The 24362-nt window shown below is 43.7% G+C and overlaps 1 protein-coding gene across 1 annotated transcript in view; it reads right to left on the reverse strand.

Annotated features, from left to right (window-relative positions):
- Positions 1 to 24362, reverse strand: part of LOC147892391 (ubiquitin-protein ligase) — a 191087-nt gene that overhangs the window by 110589 nt on the left and 56136 nt on the right. Inside the window, exons 11-12 of the mRNA XM_087387176.1 lie at positions 13038 to 13617; positions 12525 to 12821 (exon numbers count right to left, since the gene is read on the reverse strand). Of these exons, the coding sequence (XP_087243302.1) occupies positions 12525 to 12821; positions 13038 to 13617 (877 nt within the window). The remainder of the gene's footprint in view (positions 1 to 12524; positions 12822 to 13037; positions 13618 to 24362) is intronic.

Consider the following 24362-nt stretch of genomic DNA (forward strand, 5'->3'; position numbering starts at 1 on the left):
TCGTAAGGAGTCGACCCGGGACTCCAAAAGACAACAGGTTGATTTTTCTACTACAGATTCGGTCGACGCTCACTATGTCTTTGATATGCTTAAAGATGAATTTCAGTACAGCCGGAAGGAGTGGGCCAAACCTCCCCCGGCCATCAAATACAAGTTGAAGCTTCCATCATTGGTTGCTCCTCTTCGAAAATTCTCTCAGCAAGCAGTTATTATCTTCTTCCCAGGAAAGCTTCCTTCAGCAAATGATGTGGCTCAATGGGTTCAGGCATTGTTGGGAGGCTGCTTTGTTGAAGGGGTATATTTTGCTTCTAGGGGTTTTTATGAGGTACACTTTTCAGATGCCTCATATCGCCAGCACATTTTGGAGATGTCGCCCCTTTTCTATGGCAGACAAATGGTGCATGTCATGCCATGGTCGCCAAACAAAGATTACCACAGCCTCATTCGACATCATTGCCCCGTATGGGTTGAGGTAGTGGATTTTCCAGACTATATGAGGGCTGAGTTACCAAGTTTGGCAGCCACTTTGGGGCAAGTTGTTTGCCCACCCCGCCCTTCGGGTAATCGCAATCGCTTTTGTATTCTTTGGGATACAGATCACCCAACCCCTCCTTCCATTGCGGTCGAAGTGGAGGATGTTCCCCTTGGTGAAAAATATTTTGACTTGAAATGGGGAGTTTTTGCAGGGGCTTGTTTCACATGCCATAAGTTTGGCCACTTAGCCTCACAGTGTCCTGCAGTTCTGCATCAGCTTCCTCCCACAGCTATTGCTCCAGAAAATACTCCCCCTCCGACTTATCCCTCGGGGTCTAAGGCAATGCCTACCAAACTGGGTGATGTGGCTCTCAAATCTGTCCCTTCCAAGGAAAATGTACTTCAGGTTTCAGCTAAGCAAAAGGATAAGGGTAAGGGCAAAATTTCAGAATCTCATGTCTCTCCCCAGGGTGCCTGGCAGCAACCCAAAAAGGTTTTTGCTCTCAAACCACGTCCACTACAATCTCGCCATTGGGATGCTTCAATTTCTACCCCTGGCCAGACCTCTTCCCCTGCTGACAGCCTTGCTTCTCAACTGTGGGTTGATGTGCTAAAAAGAGGCATCCCTGTATGTGATAATGATGAGGATCATAGAGCTAATGATCCAGGAGCCCAGGTGGATGTTGATGTCATGGCTGAGGCCTGACAGTTTACATTCTATTCTGCCTTTTGGTTTGACTGTACATATCTTTTATGTCTACTTCAATCACTTGCATTACATACAATGTTCAGGGTCTTTGCAATGCCAATAAGTGGAGACTCTTCTGGCATTATGTACATAGAATGCATCCCGATGTGATCTCCTTACAAGAACACAATCAACATTTCTTGGCTGGTCAGCAAGGCCACTATGCTGGTTATGATATTTTTTATGCTGGTACAATGCACTTTTCGGGGGTTTGCATGCTTGTAAAACATGATATACAGCCCACGGTGGCCCACAATGATCCTCAGGGTCGATGGATGGTGATCAGGTGCACCTGGCAGGATACTCTCTATGAAATAGCATCTGTTTATGCCTCACAAACTTCTGCGACTAGAGCTCAAATGTGGGACTCCCTCAAACAATACCCATGGCTTTCCAATGCTTTTTTGTGTGGAGACTTTAACAATTCGCCTGCCTCCCAAGATAATACTACTCATCGCTCTCACATGATCCCCACTGAGTTCCGACATTGGGAAGATATGCTCTCATCTCTGCATGCTGAAGATCTATGGCTCTCAACAAGGGACACAGATATGGGTTATACATATCATCACAATGCTTTTAATCATTACTGGGCTCGACTTGACAGATGGTACTTGCTGCATGCTCAGCAGTATGCTGATTTCACATGTACATTGCGGATTGATCACTCCCTCCTGCTATCTGATCATTTCCCAGTATGCTTGACATTATCAATAGCACGTCTGACAGATGATATGCCTTTTTTTGGTCATCGCTTGCTCCATGTTAATAGTGCCTACTTGCTTCATCAACAATTTCAGAACATGGTGAGAGTGGCTGTCCGTCCCCTCCTCTTACATGCTCAGGAGGATATGGATTTTGCTTGGATCAGCCTTGCTCATCGTTTACAGGCTGTTATTCAAGACTATGGACGGAGTTACATGGAAAACCTTCGGCTCAAGATAAAATGGGCTCAATCCCACAAGCAGCAAATGGATGCAATCAGTTCTCATAGGCAGCTTACTTCTTCTGAACAGGATTCTTGTGCTTATGCTGTTCATATCATCCATCAAAATGATCTTCGCAAATTAAAGAAGTGGCAAATCCGAGCTCGTATGAAACCCCTTTTGGATAAGGGCTGCTCCTCCAAAGCCTTTTTTAAAAGTCTCCATGCGGATAGGCGAAAGGAGGATATTTGCAGGATCAAGAAGGCTGATGGCACCTGGACCACTTCCAAATCAGACTTGGAATTGCAATGTTCTAGTCACTTTCAGCAGCTCCTTTCCTCTCAACCTGATCATTTGATGCAAGTAAATGCAGCCAGGTCTCAATTTCTTATGCATGTTCAGCCTATAGTATCTCGGGAACAGGCCCATGCATTGGAACAGCCTTTTATGCTTAGTGAACTGGAAGATGCATTGAGTCATCTACGCAAAAGCAGCTCCCCTGGTTGGGATGGACTGACTGTTGAATTCTTCCGTGCATTTTGGGGTGATCTCAAGAATACTCTCCTTCTAATGATCAATCATGCTTGGGCAGAACAATCTCTTCCTCCATCCTGGAAACATGGCCTAGTAAAATTGATTCCCAAAAAAAGGTTGTGTGAGACGATGGCTGATTGGCGGCCTATATCCCTCATGCCTGTCATTTACAAACTCATTGCTAAAATGATTGTCCTCAGGGTTCGCTTCCTCTTGCAAGCAGGACTTCATCCTAGGCAGTATGGGTTTGTCCCCAGAAGGCAGATCACTGACAATATCTCCAATGCCTTGCTTGCGATTGAGTATGCCAAATATTCTAAACAAGATGTTCTCATTCTGCAAGTAGACATTGCGAAAGCTTTTGATACTGTCCATTGGGATTTCATCTCTCAAACTATGCAAAAATTGGGATTTGGCTCTCGACTTGTCCACATCATTTACTGGCTTTATTCTCACGCCACGGCACAGTGCTTGCTTGGTGGTGGGTTGTCAAGAACCTGGACTATGACTCGCTCAGTGAGACAGGGTTGCCCTCTTAGTTCCCTACTGTATTCCATTGCTACCCATCCGTTACTCTTGCATATGGACTATCTGACAGATACAGGACAGCTTCATGGTTTGCAAATTCCAGGGGCACAGTCTTTTCTTGCACAGGCCTATGCTGATGATTCATTCTTCATGCCAAGGAATTCTCAAAGTGATCTTTCTCGTTTGATGCATACACTGAATGATTTTGGCATAGCTGCTGGACTGCATATCAATTTTCAGAAATCAAAACTTCTAGCTTTGAAAGAAGCTGATTGGCATGCACTGTTTTGGCCAGGCCACATTATCTCTTCCCTTACTATTGTCAGACATCTCGGATACCCCATTGGCTGGAATATTACTCCGCAGCAACAGCTCAAATGGGTGCTTCAAAAGATCAATAAGAAGCTGGAATACTGGCATTTGTCCACTTGGCCTCTACATGTTCGACTCCGGATAGTACAGTCCATCATTATGGCATATGTGCAATTTTATTTGCCTCTTCTTCCTTGGTCTTTCAAGCATTTGGCCTCTTATATGTCCCAAGCTATGGAGATATTTTGGAAAAGCAAATCTCTTAAAAAAGCTTTGCGACTACTACCTATGCAGTCTATTTGTTCACCCAAGACTCATGGGGGGCTGAATATTCTCAATCTCCAGGTTCATATGTTGGCAAGAAAGAGCACTATGATTGCTGATTTTTTTCAGCAAAAACAACCATGGGCTATTATGTTAGCAGCTATGTGTGGAAACATGGCTTCCCATGCATATGGGCATTGGATTACAGATCACTGGGAAGCAGTTTTATCTACCTTTCAGGGAAAAATTCCTGGTTGCCCTGTTTCTACTGCTTTTCTTCATGATTGGAAGAGAATTCTTTCATATGCAAAATGGACAGGTGCTTCCTCTCATCATGGCAATTCTTTTCGATTGGAAAGCATCCATTGGAGCAAGGTGTTTGCATCGCCTCTCGCTTTACAGGCACCTATCAAAGCATATAATCTCATGAAATTGGGCATAAGATTTGTTGGTGATGTTGTGGATCAACAAGGCTATACACTTTCATTTCCACAAGCTTGCAGGACATTCTCCTTGGGCCTGCATCATAGATCCATTTGGAGAACACTTTCAACTATGTTGCAGCCATTTGTTCCGGTTCCTCCACTGTTTGCACAGGACAGATTAATGGACTGGAATTTGACTTCCATACCTCCTGCTACACATACACTCTCGATACACAATCTGACTTCCTCGAAGGTTTACAGATTTCTTCTTCCACAGCCATGGATTGACAAGCATGCCAACACTCTTTGGAATTTGGATAGGCCTTTATCTTGGTGGCAATCCCGTCTCATGAAAATCTGGAAAACCAAATTGCCATTGAAACAGAGGCTTTTCTTTTGGAGATGTATAGTGGGAGCCTTTTCCATTGGGGTGAAATTGGCAGCTCGCCGCATTGCTTCTCCTTTCTGCCCCCGTTGCTCTCATCCCCGCGAGACAGTTCCTCACTTATTATGGTTTTGCCCGCACTCTCGCACATTGATCACTCATGTTTCTCATTTACTGCGGCTTCGGTTCCCTTCTATCAGATTTGGGAAACTTTTCTGGATGTTTGGATGCTGCTCATCTCAGATGTCTCCATTACTCCTTTTCTTTCATTGGACTCGCTTTTGGGTATTATGGACCATCTGGACACAGAGACTGCATTCTAGGATGGGTCAACAGTTTCCTCAGGCATATATTTTCTTCAGAATGTCCCTTAAGCAGTCTTTACATGACAGTCTTGCTGCAAGGGATTTGGATGCTACTTGCCTTGAAGTGTTCTCTACTTGTTTTTGAGTTCTTCTATCGGGCTCTCTTTCGGAGTTCTATGCTAGTGTGTGGGAGACTTCCCATATTGTAAATTCATGAGCTTATAAATATAATGGATTTTACCAAAAAAAAAAAAAGTGTGTGTGTGTGTAGGTGTGGTGTGTGTGTGTGTGTGTGTGTGTGTGTTACCAAAAAAAAAAAAAAAAAAAGTGTGTGTGTGTGTGTGTGTGCGCACGTGTGTAAAAAAGTGTGTGTGTGTGTGTGTGTCTTGGTGTGTGTGTGTGTGTGGAGCGTGCTGCGCAGGTCTGGGTCGAGACGAGAGAGCGAGCGTCGAGACGAGAGAGAGAGCGTCGAGAGAGTGTCGAGAGCGTCGCTGCTCAGCCTCCCCAAGCCTCTGCACATGTTTGTGTTACGCTTCCGTTCAGCCCCGTAATCTATCCGTTAAACTATACGGACGCCGTACATCTGTACGGACGTCGTACAGCCACGTCCCTGCGCAATTTCGTCTTACCTGCCTGTCCGTCGACCTGCATCTTCGCTGTATCGCCGTACCCCTCGTCCTTTTCCGTATATTCAGCCTTATCCTTTGCGTCAGCCATCTCTTCCATCGTCGCTTTCCGTACAGCCTCTGCGCTCCTTGTTTCCTTTCGTACGACTCAACCCCTTCAGCCTTTCTTCCGTATATCTGTACAACTTGTACATTCCGTACAGCTTGTACTTTCAGCCTGCTCCTTGTCCGTACAGTTCTGCTTTTATTCCTTCACTTCATCTATCCCGCCCTGTTTCTCTTCATGGAGGACCAGTTCAAAAGTTATTCTCGCAAGGAGTCGACCCGGGACTCCAAAAGACAGCAAGTTGATGTCTCTGTTGCAGATTCTGTAGATGCTCACTATGTTTTTGACATGCTCAAAGATGAATTTCATCACAGCCGGAAGGAGTGGGCCAAACCTCCCCCGGCCATCAAATACAAGTTGAAGCTGCCTTCTTTGGTTGCTCCTCTTCGAAAGTTCTCTCAGCAAGCAGTTATCATTTTTTTCCCAGGCAAGTTACCTTCAGCAAATGATGTGGCCCAGTGGGTTCAGGCATTGTTGGGAGGCTGCTTTGTTGAAGGAGTATACTTTGCTTCAAGGGGTTTTTATGAAGTGCACTTTTCGGATGCCTCATATCGTCAGCACATATTGGAGATGTCGCCTTTATTCTATGGCAGACAAATGGTGCATGTCATGCCATGGTCGCCAAATAAGGATTACCATAGCCTCATTCGACATCACTGCCCCGTATGGGTTGAGGTAGTGGATTTTCCGGACTATATGAGGGCTGAGTTACCAAGTTTGGCAGCCACCTTGGGGCAAGTTGTATGCCCTCCCCGTCCTTCGGGTAATCGCAATCGCTTTTGTATTCTTTGGGATACAGATCACCCAACCCCTCCTTCCATTGCGGTAGAAGTGGAGGATGTTCCCCTTGGTGAAAAATATTTTGATCTGAAATGGGGAGTTTTTGCAGGTGCTTGCTTCACATGCCATAAGTTTGGCCACTTAGCCTCACACTGTCCTGCAGTACTGCATCAGCTCCCACCCACAGCTATTGCTCCAGAAAATACTCCCCCCCCAACTTATGCCCCGGGGTCCAAGGCAATGCCTTCCAAACTGGGTGATGTGGCTCCCAGATCTGTCCCTTCCAAAGAAAATATGGTTCCTTCGTTGTTCGGTCTGCCATGGATGCCCTCTTAGTGCTTTACTATATGCCATTGCTACTCATCCTATATTTCAATATATTGATCATCTTGTGGCTACAGGATCACTTCATGGGTTGGAATCGGATGCTAATCGCAGCATGGTTGCTCAAGCATATGCTGATGATTCTTTCATTACCCCGAAGAATACACCCCATGATCTTGGTGCCTTGATGCAGGCCCTCTTTGTTTATGGTTTCGCAGTTGATCTTCATGTTAATTTTCAGAAGTCTAAACTGCTTTCTTTGCATTCCAAAGACTGGCATAGTCTATTATGGCCCCGGGATATCATTCCACCCACTCAATTTGTTCGTCATCTTAGTTACCCTTTGCGTTGGAACTCACTCGCCGACAATAAACTGATTGGGTTTTGGCTAAGCTTTGAAAAAAGCTTGAGTATTGGAAACTGACAACCTGGCCTTTGCACGTTCATCTTCGAATAGAGCAGTCCATCCTTGTGGCATATATTCAATTTTACTTGCCATTGATCATGTTCACTAAGACATATCTTACATCTTTCATGTCTGTCTTTATGGAAATCTTCTGGCAATCCAAACATGGTAGAAAAAGTCTCAGACTGCTTTCGATGCATCACATTTGTTCTCCCAAGATGCATGGTGGATTGAACATCACGGATAATCATGTTCACTAAGACATATCTTACATCTTTCATGTCTGTCTTTATGGAAATCTTCTGGCAATCCAAACATGGTAGAAAAAGTCTCAGGCTGCTTTCGATGCATCACATTTGTTCTCCCAAGATGCATGCTGGATTGAACACCACAGATAATCATGTGCAAATTCTTGCCCACGGGGGAAAAATATTGCTGTAATTTCTACAACCTGATCAACCTTGGGCTCTTATGATTAGGACTCTAGTCACTCATATCAGTATTTCTGCGTTTGGCGGTCCTCCCTTTTCTACTTGTAATTTTCGAGTCTTTTCTGTTGCTGTTTTTCCTGTTTTCTAGACCCTCTTATTGGCTTTTACTTTTTCTCCTCATTCCGTACATATTTCCATACTGTCAATCCGTACATATTTCCGTACTGTCAGTCCGTATTTACTTCCGTATTGTCAGTCCATACTGTCAGTTCTTAAATACCTGTCCTATCAGCCCTCTTTAATCCGTACTGTTCAGCCCTCTTTATTATCTGTACTCTCAGCCTTTCTTTCCGTACTGTCAGTCTTTATTTCTGTACTGTTCAGCCTTCTTTAATCCCGTACAGTTGTTGTTTCTTCTCTCTTTCATTTCCGTACTGTTTTTGCTTCTGCTGTCTACCTTCTCCTTTGCTTTGCTTATATAGTCACTGCTGTCCAGCTCCTTCTCAAGCCTCTTCCGTTCTTGGGCTCTTCACTTTTTCAGCTCCCAATGGCGGATTGTTCTTACCAGAAGACATTTCGGAAAGACAAATCAATTCCGAATAAAAAACAAAAGCAGGTTATGGGTCACGATGACCCCCTCCATGCCTCTACAAAGGCTCAGGTAGTGTATGAGGTGATGCATGAGGGCTTTGAAGACACTCGAAAGAGTTGGAAAGATCTGGTTCCCACCACGGGCATCATGGTTGAGGTGGATGACATTTTTGATCCCGTGAAGGAATATGCCAAGCATGCCATCATTATTTCTTTTCCAGGACGTATGCCTACTGCTACAGATGTTGATCTAGTTGAGTAGAACCCTGGATGGTTGCTATGTACAAAAAGTTCATTATGCAACAAGGGGCTTTTTTGAAGTGATCATGGCAGATGAAGAGCACATGCATATTTTATTGGAGCACTCTCCTCTTTTCTATGGGCAGCAGATGGTTCATGTATTGCCCTGGTCTCCTACCAGAGATTATCAAGCGTTGATCCGACACAGATGCCCTATCTTGGTGGAAATTGTGGATTTCCCTCAATGTCTGGCCTCTCTTTTGCCAAAAATTGCAGCCTCTCTTGGCAAAGTGGTTTGTCCACCATGGCCTAATGGCAATTCAAATAGATTTTGTGTTTTGTGGGACACAGATAATCAAACCCCAGATTCTTATTCGGTTACAGTGAATAATCTTTCGATAGGCAGTGCCTTCTACAAACTGAAATGGGGTCTCTTTGCAGGTGCTTGCTTTGAATATACAGGGTTTGTGTGATGCTCGAAAATGGAAACAGGTTTGGCTGTATATACGCCATTTGAAGCCTGATCTAGTGGCTTTGCAAGAGCATAATCAGCATATGTATGCTGGAAAATCTGGACATTTTCCTGGTTATGACATTTTTTATGCTAGAGAGTACTCTTTCTCTGGGGTAGCTTTTTTGGTTAAGCATGATCTTCACCCTATTGTGGCCTTCAATGATCACCATGGTCGATGCATGATATACAATTCTTCATTCAAGGCGAAATCTTTGAATTTGCATCAGTATATGCTCCTCAATCTTCCTGTGCTGTAGTAGATATGGGCTGCATGGGGGGGAAGTCATACTATACGGGAAGGCCAAATTGGTACGGAATCGTACGAACGTACGGACGCCGTACGACGACCGTACAAATGTACGGACAAAAAAAACTGCACGGGGTTCCTGGCGAGAAACAGGATGCTGACGAAAGGCAGGCGAGCTGAAACGGTACGGAGGCGACAAAAGTGTACGGAGGCACAAAAAACGGCTACGGAAGAGAGAACGATGTCAACGCACACACACGCAAAGTTTGGAACGGGATTACACAAGTTGCACAGGGCGAGCAGAACTGAGCGTACGGGCTGTCCGTACTGACGTACGGCAGCCGTACAGGTGTACGGGCAAGGGAAGGAGCTGTACGGCGCTCTGTCTCTTGACCTGATCTCCTCTCCAAGCTCTCACACACTCACGCACGCATGGCTAGACGCACACACACATGTACCAAGTGCATATGGGATAACTCCCATGGTGAAACATGGCACTCACACATAAACCACCACTAGATCTCCTAGTACAGCACATCATACACACTCTTTGGCTCTGATTTCTCTAACATAGCCCTGCAAACTGGTCACCCAACTTCCTGGAGCCCTCCTGCTACTACCACCCGCCCCAATCTCACTCCTACTGCCATCATCCTCCTCCTGGCTGTCTATCGACCACATCTTGCTCTTGCCCTGCTGCAAATCAAGGCGAAATTGCTGGATGGCATCCTGCTAGGAGTCTAGGATCTTTACATGCTTGTCCCTTATTTGGGCGTTCAAGTCCACCAGTAGAAAAGCCCCTCTCTACTCCAACCTTGTCGGTGAAGCAATCAATTATGTGTGATCAGCCAATGAAACGATTGTCCCTAAGCACAAATCCTTCATTTGCAAAAGCGAAGCCCTAAGCACATATGCTCCATTTGCAAAAGCTATGAGCTGGCCCAATCGAGTCAAGTGGTGCAAGCAATGATTGATGGAGCATGCTATGGGATATGGTTGTAAGAGACACACATGGCATGACAAAGACAAAATGGCAGCAATTAAGGGCAACAAGAGATTGATTGCTATGGCTATGGTTGTGGGAGACACGTATGGCATGACAAAGACAAAATGGCAGCAATTGTGCAACTCTCTTAGACTCTCTGCTACTATCATAGAAAGTTTGTATCCATATACAGTTGGCAGCAGCATTGTTAGATCTCACACATCACTCACAAACAAAACTCGCTTGTAAAGGTTGTTCACCGTCCAAGGATAACACCATCCTCAAAGTCTACACTAGTAGAGGCCTCTAGATGCACGATCTTGCCAACCGCCCAATGGTCACTATGCTATCCCACTTGGCACACTATGCGAGTGCTAACTTGCACTAATTGTCCTAACATTTAGTGCACTTAAGCCCACTAACCAAAGACAATTGTCTACCACTCTCTCTACCTTTCGTCCTGCTTCCATGAAGGTTAGCTGCAAGCTCATGCTTAGCTTTGCCGAGGACCACCTTCACCATGCCTTGGGATATGCTTTGGCAAAAGACAGCAAGATCTCCTATTCCACTCTCTTGATCAAAGAGACTAGTGCCTCCATATTTTCAAAGCATGGATGATGGCATGGAGTTCTTTCTCATATGCCAGCTTTTTCCTCTCAAAAGCTACATGTTGTCCACATTGGCTCAACATAGCTTGGGGCCATTCTATCACTTGTATCAGTTTCAGGTATAAGGTATCAACTGCTTTCAAGACTTGGATAGCTGCTGCTCTTAATTGTTTGATAACATGAAAACTTCTTTCAGCATTCTCAATCCAAGGTCTTTCCCTTTTCCTTAAGCTGACCTCCCATACGTACTGCAACTTTTGCATAATCCTTAAAAAAATTTTCAATAAAAACCTGAGATCACTTTGACTTTTTTGCATAAACTTATATTGCCCAAGCAACTAAAAGACTAAAATTTGACTTGTTTACAAAAGAAATTACACTTTGACTTTTTGGCATAAACTTATGTTGCCAAAGCAACTAAAGATTTACTTCAAGTGCTCCAAATTTTGTTATTTGGTCTTGAAATATCATCCCAAAGACTAGTACAAAACGTATCTAGATGTGGTTCAAGTACATGGTCCACAATGATCATGAATAACCCAAAGAGCATAATCTCAACTAAAAATGACCCTTCCGAATTCTAAAACTAATTTTAGACACATCATCAATATCTTAGCTTGATGTCAAGAACATAAGTCAATCTTATTAAGTTGTAAGGATTGTCCATCCTTCTAAAATGTAAAAGAGTTATTCAAATAACTCCTCTTACGGTATGGCTCAACCATAGAGTCACTCTATACTCATGGAAGGTTTCTGAGTCCTACTTGTAATTTCAAGGAATGGGAAGTATTTGCACACTATGAACTTGTTTCATAGGCTTCTTATCCCTTGTCAAAGAGGCTTTACCACATTTAGGCTAACTCGGACAATCTGCGGCTATATAGTCTTTAGTACAGCATTTAAAACATACTCGCTTGCCAAGAGGCAATAGAAACCTGATTTTTGCAATGCCTTTCGTACAATTTGGAGACCTGTGACCTTAAAATTTTCCATTCAATAAAGAGTACCCTTTCAAACTGACCAAGATGGAAAGGCAAGGTTATTGAAGAAGCTTTGGTTTTTCCCGTAGAATCATCATAGATTTTGACAAATTTAATGGCCTTAATAGCATTTCTAAGTACTTTAACCTGAAAGTCATCTTTAAGACCACATATGAAGCCCCTAATCTTGTGGACCTCTGTGAAGTCTTCCAACTTTAGTTTCATGATACTTGGCAATGTACTAACTCAATGGAAACTCTTCTATACTTTAAAAATCTCACATTTCCCAGGACTTTTCCTGGTTATGAACACTTTGAAAAATATCTTCTGAAAGTCCAACCAAGATCTAGCTTACTTGTGTTCCTGGGCTAGTGCTGACTGCACTAATCGTCCTAACTAGACAATACTAGCAAATTAGGCCACTTAAGACCAATAAGCAATGACCACACCAAGTCAACCCACTAGGAGTTAAAGCAACCCCACGTTACTAGTATTGTAAGAAGAACTAGAAATCTATTGAGGAAGGCAGCACTGAAAGTCCAGACTTCAGCAGTGATACAAGGCCATACACCTGTCTATTGAAGTTAATGAAAACATCCACTTTGAAAAGAAAAGACGTTTTAATGAAGCCATGCAAGGCATATCCACTGGACAGCTCAAAAAGCCACAAAGGATTATTAATTATACGATGAAGGTTGAAAGGGAGAAGTTTTTAGCAGCTCCGAAATTATGAGACTGGATATCTAAAAAGAAAACAAATTTTGAAAAGGATACAAGAGCCTTACCAGAACACCCTTCAAGGTCTAATGTTGAAAGTAAACATTGACATATGGAGGACTTTTCACTGGGGTAGGAGGGAAATGGAGAATCTGAAGATGAAGACAAGGTAGAGGCTGTATGGCTTTGAAGAAGTGCCTGTGTGGAACAATATCCAAATGCGGTAAATGCTGCTTGCAAAGATTTCAAGTTATCATAATTGACCAGGAAATGACCAATCCCTAGATCTGTCAATTTAGAACAGTCTCCAAGGTTTATGGCTGCAATGTTCGGGCAGAATCTTGCCAATGTTGCTAGATCCACATCTGCAATGAAACATAACGCACTTGCAACCTAAACATAATCCCAAAAGTTGATCCATTATAAAGGTAGCTAGAGACTGAAATGATGCATATCTAGGCCTGCTAGTTCATTTTCACTGCATTCATGTCATACTATTGCGCCCACTCTATAGCTCATCTCTCTGATGTCCTCTTTCTAATGCTTTTTGAAAGGAAGCATGAATAAACCCAAGAACTTACCTGTCAAGCTGCTGCGCCCTTGTAGAGAGATCCTTGTGAGGCATGCCAATGAATGATTTGGTTTCCAGGTATTACTGATACACATCGAATATGTCCGGGGTGCTGTATCCACATCCGGTTGTACAACATATAAACATTGAGCAGAGCGACTGCTGAAATCAAGCGATAAATCGACAATCTCCAGGCTTTTGCAGGAGACAGCAATTTGACCCAACATATGGAGCTGCAACTGTGGGCAGTGTGCAATGTTTAGAACTTTAAGATTTGGACACACCAAGCATAACCAAATGGAAAGACTCTCTTGATTGACTCTCCAGCACCTTTCCAAGTTGATATCACATAAATTGCGCAGAGAGAGAGCTCTGCAATCATAATAATGTGCTTCAGTCAACACTGGGAGAGATGTGGAGGAAAATTGGGATCTGCTTAGTCCCATAGGGCCTTCAAGTATTTTTTGAACTGCAGCTTCAATTGTATTGTACGTTGGAGGATGAATATCATTCTTGTTCCTTACAGCTTCCAAAGCAGCTCGAAACAGCATTGCTACAGTTATCTGCTGACAGCCTGCAAGGTCCAGCCTCTACACACAAACCCTTTCTCATTTGAGACTTTGAAAAAACATTCAGGACATAAAATGTAATTCTCTATCATGCACTCATAGGTTGGCTGCACGGGACAAGATGGGAGATATCAAAGGAGAACTTTGAACACTAGACAGAGCATCATCACTCAAACTCAAAATGCACAATGCTCTGAAACTGCAGTGCCCTTCATTTAAGGCTTGCACGGCGTTTTATATAGCAAAGACAACTTTCTGTCGACAGCCTACTTTACAAAGGAAACAATTGTGTTGCAGCTTCTTCTCTAAAGATGGAAGCTTAATTTGGTGTAGTCACACTAGGTACAAAGAAAGATGACAGACTGAAGCAAAGTATTTCCACCCAGGTCTGATTTTGCTGTCTTAGTTTCAATCATCCTTCAGGGCAGCAAAATGATGACAACTGTTGGGAACACAAGGTGCAAGGCACAAAAGGAGACTGTGTAGGCCTCTTTAATCCATACGACCAAAGGAGGTGGAGACCACTACCCTTCCATTGGCAATCAGCAACAAATCACTGCGGCATGCCATACAGGTATATCACCAACAAGAGCACAAGCCATCAATTCCAAAAATCCCACATGGCTTTCAAGCGTTTCATCCAGAATTATTGCCTGTTTTTTCACTGTTCTTTATCTATCTGTGTGTGTGGTATGTGTGTGTGTGCATGCACCTGAATGTGCGCGTGTGCTTGCTGTTCATTGTTGTTAGCTGACATGACCATTGCATTGTTGGATAAGGTTTTGTTGCCTCCTCCTTGGGTTTCTCTTCATGTAAATTGCATTTGGTCTGTGAAATGTACTCGGTGGTGGCGCAAAAGGTTGCAGCAGATTGGCTTGCAAACTCCCCCTTCGGCAACACATTTTCTTATGGCCAGTACTGCTTGGGTTCCTTCCATTTGGACAGATGTTGGCTCGTCAACATATTGCTCCTGCCACTTGTCGCCGATGTCTATCCTTGTGGGAGTCTATGCCTCATTTATTTTAGCATTGCCCTGAATTTTGTGACCTTTTGTTTTTGCTACAGCAGCGTCTTCGATCTGGCTGTTTGGTAGTCATCCTATCAGACAGGGGTATGATCTTTTCTTTAATTGCGTTCATTATGGGTCACTATGGACTCTTTAGAAGGACCCCAACCATAGGGTCGTTGGTTATCTATTATTGGCTAAGTATCATTTCTTCTTGGCATCTCTATGGCAATACTTCTACGACTGCCTCCATGCACGAGATCTTGATTATCCTGCTTTCTTGACCTATAATGGGATCATCCCATGTTGTAGCTGGCTGTCCCCTTCTTGGGGACTGTTTCTTGTAATAGAAAAACAAATGAATTTTACCAAAAAAATGTGTGTTTGTATGTCTGTGCATGCACAAAGAGAGTTAAGTGGTGGTGTTAAATCATGTGGTGGATAAAAATGTCCTGGCTGGGATGGTCTCACTATTGAATTCTTCTTAACTATTGGGATCTTCTCAAGTCTCCTTTGTTGCAAATGATAAATAGTGCTTGGCAAAATCATTACATGCCGGATTCTATGAAGAAAGGGCTTGTAAAGCTTCTGCCTAAGAGGCCAATCTGTGAATCTTTGGCTGATTGGAGGCCTATCACTCTGATGCCTGTCATTTATAAGGTCATCACCAAAATGGTGGTTGATCGTATCAAAGAATATATGCATGATGGCCTTCATATAGCACAATATGGTTTTATTCCTCGTAGGCATATCACTGACAATATTGCAAATGCCTATGTTGGGATTGATTATGCCAAGTATACAGAGCAGGATGTTCTCTTGTTGCAAGTAGAAATTGCAAAGGCTTTTGACACTATACACTAGGATTTTATAGCTCAGACCATGTGACCTTCGGGTTTTGGTCAGAAATTGCAGCATATCATTTTCTGGCTCTACAGTGACAACAAAGCTGCATGCATCTTGTAGAGGGATATATATGAACCTTGGACTTTCCGTTGTTCAGTTCGTGAAGGCTGTCCTCTTAGTGCTATTCTTTATGCTATAGCCACGCATCCTCTGCTCCATTATATTGATCATTTAGTGGCGACTGGCATGTTACATCGCTTACAAATTCCTGGAAGTCACCCCCTGGTTGCTCAGGCTTATGCACATCGTTCTTTTTTTGTGCCATGAAATACTAAAAGAGACCTTGCTTCGCTTATGCAGGCTCTCTCACTGTATGGGCTGGCTGCTGGCCTTCATGTCAATTTTCAGAAATCTTGCTTCTTGCCCTTGCATTCTAAAGATTGGCATAGTCTGGTTTGGCCAGGGAAAACTGTTATGCCCACTCACCTGATGCGCCATCTTTGTTATCCTCTGGGTTGGACAATTTGTGAACAAAAGGGAAGCAAGAGTGAGCAAGAGAGTGAGCTGAACGTAGATCACTCAATAGTGGACTACAAAGAAGAGATGAGGGGTTTTGTCTAAGTGACAAAACCCTATCTACTCACTAACCGTAGTTACGGATTAGACTATGGTTAGGGGAAAAAACCTCTAAGAGGGAAAAGTGCCCCTAACCCACTTATTACATTACATTGGCCACTGCCTAGAATATAATAATAATTCTAACATCCCTCTGTAGTGCCAATGTGGTGTACAAGGTAGTGATCAATCACCAAAAGGAGATAAGTTTAGGGCACTGCGAAATGCCTTCAAACTTCTCACGTGGAAGTGCTTTGGTGAAGATGTCTGTAACATTGTCATGTGTTGATACATAGATCATACTGATCTCCCCTGCATGCAACTTCTCTCTGACACAATGATAATGAACCTCAATGTGCTTCGTGCGAGCATGAAACACAGGATTCTTTGCCACTGCAATCTATAATACTCTGACTATCAGTGAGAATTGAAGAAGGACCCTCCAATAAGAGACCAAGATCAGCGAACAAACGTCTCAGCCAAACACTTTCAACTATCACTGTGAAAGCTGCCCTATACTCAGCTTCACATGAGGAAGAAGCCACTGTAGATTGCTTCTTGCTCAGCCAAGAAATGCAAGCTTTGCCCAAAAAGAAACAATTACCACTAGTGGACTGCCTGGTATCATAGTCTCCAACCCAATCTAAATCACTATAAGCATGCATCTGCAAGTCACCCCCCCTGAGAAACATCAAGCCATAAGACTTTGTGCCTTGTAAATAATGGAAGATGCGAATGTGTTGTCTTTGGGCTGTGCATATATCTGCTCACCCGAGATATTGCATATTGAATATCGGGCTGTGTATTGCACAAGTAGATGAGGCATCCAACAGCCTGGCTATAAAGTGTGACATCCACTAATTCACATGCATCATACATAGTAAGCTTCAGCCCCAGCTCCATGGGAGTGGCTATAGACTTACAATCATGCATGCTGAACCTATCCAAGAGCTTCTGCACATACTTGGATTGAGATATAACGATGCCACGCTTGTCTTATATAAACTGGATCCCCAAATAAAAATTTAACATGCCCAAATTTGTCATGTCAAATTTGAAATCTGCAATTATTTCCTCATTTGACCTTATGAGCAGCATGTCATCTACATAAAGAATGATGACCAAAATATCCCCCCCATCTTTTTCATGTAGAGGGTGCTTTCCGAATGCATTAATCTTGGCATACCATGCACGTGGGACTTGTTTCAACCCATATAAAGCTTTGTTAAGCTTGAAAACCTGAAGTGCATTGCCAGAGAGTTCCAATCCAGAAGGTTGTTTGACATAAACCTCTTTCTGCAAGTCCCCACTGCAATTCATTGTGCATGGCATGCATCCAATGCACATTATCCTTTGCTTCTTCAAAAGAGTCAGGTTCTTCCTCATCAAGAAGAGTATCTGCATAAGCTATCTCAACTGAACGAGCCCCCCCTACGTGCCTTACTGCACTACAAGTCCTGCTAGGCAATGAGGCCTCAAGCCTACTCTCCCTGAAAGTCTGTAGCAACCAATTCAGGACTTTCAGGCTGCGTGTATCTCTTGAATTTCTTGCTTGACAGCTTCATCCACACCCTGTGGAGGTATAAAATCAACCTGTGGCTGAATCGGGGCATGTGGATCAAGAGGAGGTTGCTGCAAATTCTGATTTTCAGCATGAACCTCAGCTGGGGAACCAAATGCTATAGGAAGCATTCCCTCAAAAACATCATCTGAAGAAGCTGGAATTGTAAATTCAGCATGCGTATGTGCTGAATTTTCAGTAAATATAACATCTCTACTACAAAAATCTTGTCAGAAGCAGGATTGTAGAGACGATAGCCTTTGCTTTGTGCACTATACCCCACAAAAATGCATTTAACTGCCTTCTCTGACAACTCGTGTCGAAACTCCACAAGCACGTGGGCATATGCAACACCACCAAAAACTCTGAAGTGATCCACGGAAGGCTTTCTCTCATGCCATGCCTCATAGGGACTTATTGTCTTCAAAGCCTTTGTGGGAGCCCGATTCAAAACATAGTTGGCACATATGAGTCCGTAAAGCAAAAACCTGTGAGGCAACTTTTTACTGGTAAGCATGCATCTATCCATCTCCATAAGAGTGCGATTCTTGCACTCAGCTTTACCATTTTGTTGAGGTATAAGCCTCACTATAAGTTGATGCGTGATGCCTTTCTCCTTTAAAAATGCCTCAAACTCATGAGACATATACCCCCCCCCCTCTATCTATGCGAAGTGTCTGCACCTTGAGTCCGGTCTCATTCTCAACCATAGCCACAAAATGTTTGAAATGCATAAACACTTCTGATTTTGCCCTAAGATCATAAACCCAAGTGTAGTTGTCGAAGTAATCTATAAATGTAACATAATAAAGATAACCCCCAAAAGCAAGTGTCCTCATGGGACCGAAGACATCACTGTGAATGAGCTGTAATTTGTGTGTAGCTCTCACTGCACCATCCTTCTTGAAAGGAAATCTATGCATCTTGCCAAGGATGCAACCCTCACATGCATGAGAAGGAGGTGACTCTAAAGGAGACAATGCATCAACCATAGCATGCTTCTGAAGTGTCATTAAGCTGCCATAGCTCATGTGCCAATACCTGACATGCCATAACTCCGCACTCTCCATCGCAGCAGTGGGAGTGCTCACTGAAAATGCAAGATCAAATCTTTTCTCATATATATCAAACTGCAAAAGACCCCGATAGAAAGTGGCAGACAACATCAAAGCATAGTCATTCTCTTTGTCTCTAACTGCACACTTAGCATCATCGAATACAACCTGAAATCCTCCTCTATTAAGAGAGGACACTGAAAGCAAATTCTTCTTTATGCCTGGCACATAGAGAACGTCTGAAATTCTGAAATCTATGCCATCAGTGGATGTGAGAATAATATCCCTCACTCCACACACTGAATAAGAAGAATTATTTGCACAAGTCACCTTCTTTTTAGTAGGTGGAGGATGTAGAGATGCAAAAAGGCTCTTCTTAGAAGTGATGTGCTTTAAAGCACCACTATCAAAATACCAAGTATTCAGTGTCTCATTCACACTGAGAGAGCATGCATCCTTTGAAGGATCATAACTGCAAGTCAAGAAAGCATAAGGGTCATCCTCAATAGTGGTTGTAGCATCTGAACTAACCACTAAAAAATCTGAAGTGCAAGACAGAAAGGCATAGTGCTCTTCCACAAAGTTGGCTGTAAAATCTCCCCCAGCATGTGAATGAGGAGCTAATGCATTTGACACAGCCATACTTAAATCCCTTTTCTTTTCTTTAGCCATGCACTTCTTGCATTCACCAATATAATGACCTGGCTTCTTGAAGTATTGACAAAGGCCCTTCTTTCTGGACTTACCTACATCACCCTTATCCCTATAAGAGGGTTGTGCTGAATCAGCTTTATGCTGATGTGTGGGCTGGTTGGCATGTTGCTTTTGCTGCCCTTTTCCCTTGGGCTTGAACTTAGAAAGCATGGCATGCTTGCCAGCCCGTGTTGCCATATTTCTTCGTGTCTCCTCTTCCTACAACAGAAGTCCTACCAACTCGTGAAAAGAGAGAGGATTGCTTCCCCCCCCCCAATGACAAATTCAGCAAGGTGTGGAAATAAAGATAAGACTCAGGAAGAGAATTTAAAGTGGTGGTAATCATCTCTGAATCTGAAATGACTTCATCAATGTTCAGCAATTGCTCCCTCAAATTATGAAGCTTTGTGAGGTGAGTATTCATGGAATCTCCTTCATCCATATGCGTATGAGAAAGCTCTCGCTTCAAAAAGGAAACTCTGGCATCATTTCTTGCTGCAAACATACTCTCCAATATCTCCCAAGCTGCCTTTGATTCTTGCATGACCGAATATGAGGAATAATGAACCTCTTGACAGAGAAAGAAATCACTGATAGAGTTTGTGCATCTCTAGAATCCCATCTTTTATGTTCTGCTGTGGGAGCCCCTCAAGCAGCAGCTTCAACTACTTGTGCTGCATTTTGACCTCTACCCCTGCTTCCAGCTGTAGGAGTGACAGGTGTAGCCATTGTATCTGGCCTTGCTTCATCTCCATTGACATAATCCCAGAGATGTCTGCCAACCAAGATGTTACGAACCATAAAACTCCACAAGGAGTAGTTGGTGCCATCCAACTTATCCTCCTGTGTGAGGACTCCAAACACCTCAATGGGGATGTGCTGAGCCATTTTTGCCTGATAAACTAAAAAATACAGCAAACTGAATAAGTAAAATCCCTTCCTGTGATGCAAAATGCACAACTAGAATCTGCCAAAGAAAACCTGCCCACAATGACAAATACTGTCACAACCTATCAAAGGCTTGAAATGCACCACAATGTTCTGCTAATTTCCCAAAAATCTGCAAAAAGTGGCAAAAGTCTGCAAATTGACTCACACCGAGTCTAGAACTGCTTGCAAACCACCAAAATGCTCTTTCAACTGCAAAATTGCAACCCAAATGCAAAAAGCCCCAATTTCTTGTGGAAATTTGCATACAAAAGAGGGCAAATGGTCTGAAAGCCCCAAATGTTGCAAAATTTGCACTTTGCTTGCAAAAGCCCCAAATTTTACTGCAAAATTGCAGTGTAAAAGCAAAACCCCCAAATTTCTTCAACGCCTGCAAGCTAACTGCAATGTCTGCCCACAAATACAAAATGCCCCAAATTCTCTGCAAGAACTAAGCCAAACAATGGCCATCTGCAAAAAAATGCCTGTCCAAAACCACCTACACAGAAGACCTTTTTCCACAATTCCTGCAAATGCACAGAGAACAGTACGGACTCTTGCAAATGTACGGAATGCAGGACTATGTATGGAATCCGTATAGTGTACGGATGCTTGTAGGGTGACTGTACGGCAGAATGTACGGTGCACTGACTGCATGTGTACGGAACAGTATGACCGACCGTATTGTTGTACGACGAGCGGTAAACTAATGGTAGCACTGTACAGACAAAGGTGGCGTCACCCGTGTAGATACAGATGGATTGCATGTGTACGGACCTGACAGCTTGTACGAACGGCGATAGTCTGCAATACGGAGTACGGTCGAGACCTGCACAGTGTATGGATGGCCGTACGTCAAGATTGTAGGTCATACGGAATGCAGCTGTACAGATGGTGGCACTCTCTAGTATGGCGTTGTACAGCAAAACAGTCCGTACGTTGTACAAACGGGAGATGCACACGTGGGAGCTGTACGGACGGGAGCTGAGAGCAGATGCGGGAGCTGGGAGCAGGTCCGGAAAGATTCACTGCTCTGATACCAAATGTGAACAAAAGGGAAGCAAGAGTGAGCAAGACAGTGAGCTGAACGTAGATCACTCAATAGTGGACTGAATGAAGTGTAGTACAAAGAAGAGATGAGGGGTTTTGTCTAAGTTAGAACCCTATCTAATCACTAACCGTAGTTACGGATTAGACTGTGGTTAGGAGAAAAAACCTCTAAGAGGGAAAAGTGGCCCTAACCCACTTATTACAATACATTGGCCACTGCCTAGAATATAATAATAGTTCTAACACAATTACCCGTCCTCAACAGATTGATTGGGTTCTTGCCAAATTAAAGAAAAGTTAGAATATTGGAAGTTTGCTACTTTTGAAGACACCCGCAAATGTTGGAAAGATCCACTTCCCACCACTGGCATTATGGTGCAAGTGGATGATATCTTTGATCCAGTTAAGGAGTATGCAAAGCATGCTATTATAATTTTCTTCCCAGGACGGATGCCTGCTACAGCAGATGTTGGGAATTGGTTGACTCAAACCCTGGGTGGTTCTTATGTTAAAAAAGTTAATTATGCAACAAGGGGCTTTTTTGAGATCATCATGGCTGATGAGGAGCACCGTCAGGTTTTGCTGGAGCACTCTCCTCTCTTCTATGGCCAGCAGATGGTGCCCTGGTCTTCCACCAAGGATTATCATGCATTGATTCGGCATCGTACAGTTTTGTACCTCTTGCGCTTTCCTCCTTGTAAAGCTTTGGTGCTTCCAAGCCTTTTCCTTGACTCGAATGGTAGAGTATTCCTATGAGAAAACCTTTCACAAAGACAAGTTGGTTTCCAACAAGAAACTAAAACAGGTAATGGATTCAGATGATTCCCTTCATGACTCTGCTGAGGCTCAGCTTGTTTATGAGGTTATGCATGGAGGGTTTGAAGACACCCGCAAATGTTGGAAAGATCCACTTCCCACCACTGGTATTATGGTGCAAGTGGATGATATCTTTGATCCTATTAAGGAGTATGCAAAGCATGCAATTATAATTTTCTTCCCAGGACAGATGCCTGCTACAGCAGATGTTGGGAATTGGTTGACTCGAACCCTGGGTGGTTCTTATGTCAAAAAAGTTAATTATGCAACGAGGGGCTTTTTTGCATGGCTGATGAGGAGCACCGTCAGGTTTTGCTGGAGCACTCTCCTCTCTTCTATGGCCAGCAGATGGTCCATGTCCTGCCCTGGTCTCCCACCCAGGATTATCAGGCATTGATTCGGCATTGTTGCCCTATTTGGGTAGAAGTTGTGGATTTTCCTCAATGCTTGTCTTCTCTTCTACCTAAAATTGCAGCTTCCCTCGGTAAGGTGGTATGTCCACCGCGACCCAATGGAAATTCGAATCGCTTCTACATTTTGTGGGATACGGATCATCCCACTCCACCTTCATATTAGGTGCCTTTTACAAGCTCAAGTGGGGGCTGTTTGCAGGTGCTTGCTTTGAATGCAAGCAATTTGGACACATGGCTTCAAAATGCCCTTCCCAAGCTCCACGGATGCCAGTGCAAGCTGAAATGGTTCAACCTTTGAATAGGAATGCAAATGCCTCTTCTGTGGTCAAAAACAAAGGGATCAAACAGTTTTTCTCTGTCCAAGACAAAGGCAAAGCCCTGGCTGTCTCAAATGGTAATGCTTCAAACCAATGCAAATTCAAAAATTCTCCCTTGAACAAGGCATTGAACAATAATCCATCTACCATGGCGATCATTGAGAGCCACAACAAGTAGAAGGTCGTGGTTTACCAAAAAAGCCACACCAGAAAAGGAGTGCTCTCCAACATAGAAGATATCATAACTAGCAAAATGGCCTATCTGACCAGCATACATATCCTAATTATGCTCTTGCAAAGCAACTATATCAGGCTGCAATTGCCTGATATACATCCAGACCAGTTTCCATTTGCGACCATCACACATTCCCTGTATATTGAGAGTAACACACTTCACATGATCAAGCATATTTACAGTTATGGGACAAGTATGTACAGCAACTAACGGGATGTCTACGTTTGCATTTCCACCTCAATGTCTGGGCCTCTGCCCTGGCATGAAACATCAGCCTGAGGAGAGGACATAAGTGCAGCAACTTCTTCTTCAAGAAACAAGGTCCGATTTGCAGTCACAACAGCCCAGGTCAAGCCAACACCTAAGTTTTCAGCAGGTGTTTCCCATGAGAGGATGCACCACTCCAAGTCTGAGAAGGCAAAGGTCTCGTCTGGGGGTGATCACTTTGCGAGGAGTTTGCCATCCATCAGTCAAAAAATTTTCCCCCTTCCCCTGACGTGGAGAGGACAAAGGCACTTTAAGAGAAAGAGTTGGCAGAGGAGATTTTGGATTCTAATGATGACGAGGATCACAGCCTCATCACGTCCCAGTGGCCAAGAGGGCAATGATCAGCAGGGATCTGAAGGCGGTTCTCATCATCAGGAGTCCCAGCAATGCAAGTCCCCACCATCCGACTCTCATGGGGGATCCCAGGGATCTCAGCACGATAAAGGATCCAAGCACGATCAGGGGTCCTCTTAGTCCTTCCACACAACTAACCGTGGAAGTAGAGAGGTCTCCCAAGAGGGACAAAATAGTCCAATCAATCGTGATCAACTGCCCCTCCCTCCTCCGTGGGGTCCTGACATGGAGCATGTAGACTAACAAAGGGAGCAAAAAAGGCAAAGAGAGGAGATGGAGAGATTAAAGGGGCCACAACAAGAGGAAGTATGTCGCAGGCTCGTAGATATAATGAACCTTGGCCCCAATCCTCCAACCAAGCAGACCGGACGAAAGACCCCCCAATCTTCTCGTGATAGAGCTTTGATCTAGGCTACCATACATACTTATCCATGGCGACAACATGCCTTCACTTGTGGTGACTTAAATAATGTCCCTCAATCGGGTGACAACACCTCAGGCCACACTCATATGTTGGCTTCTGAAACACAGCCATGGTCTGATTTTTTGCTTCAGTTGCGCCTCGGTGATCTCTGCAAGGAATTACAGCCCGTGCTTCCGAGCGATATCTT

The sequence above is a fragment of the Dipteris shenzhenensis genome, chromosome 16, assembly GCF_047967505.1.
Source record: "Dipteris shenzhenensis isolate YYH24624 ecotype China chromosome 16, Dip_SZ_1.0, whole genome shotgun sequence".
Classification (NCBI taxonomy): domain Eukaryota; kingdom Viridiplantae; phylum Streptophyta; class Polypodiopsida; order Gleicheniales; family Dipteridaceae; genus Dipteris; species Dipteris shenzhenensis.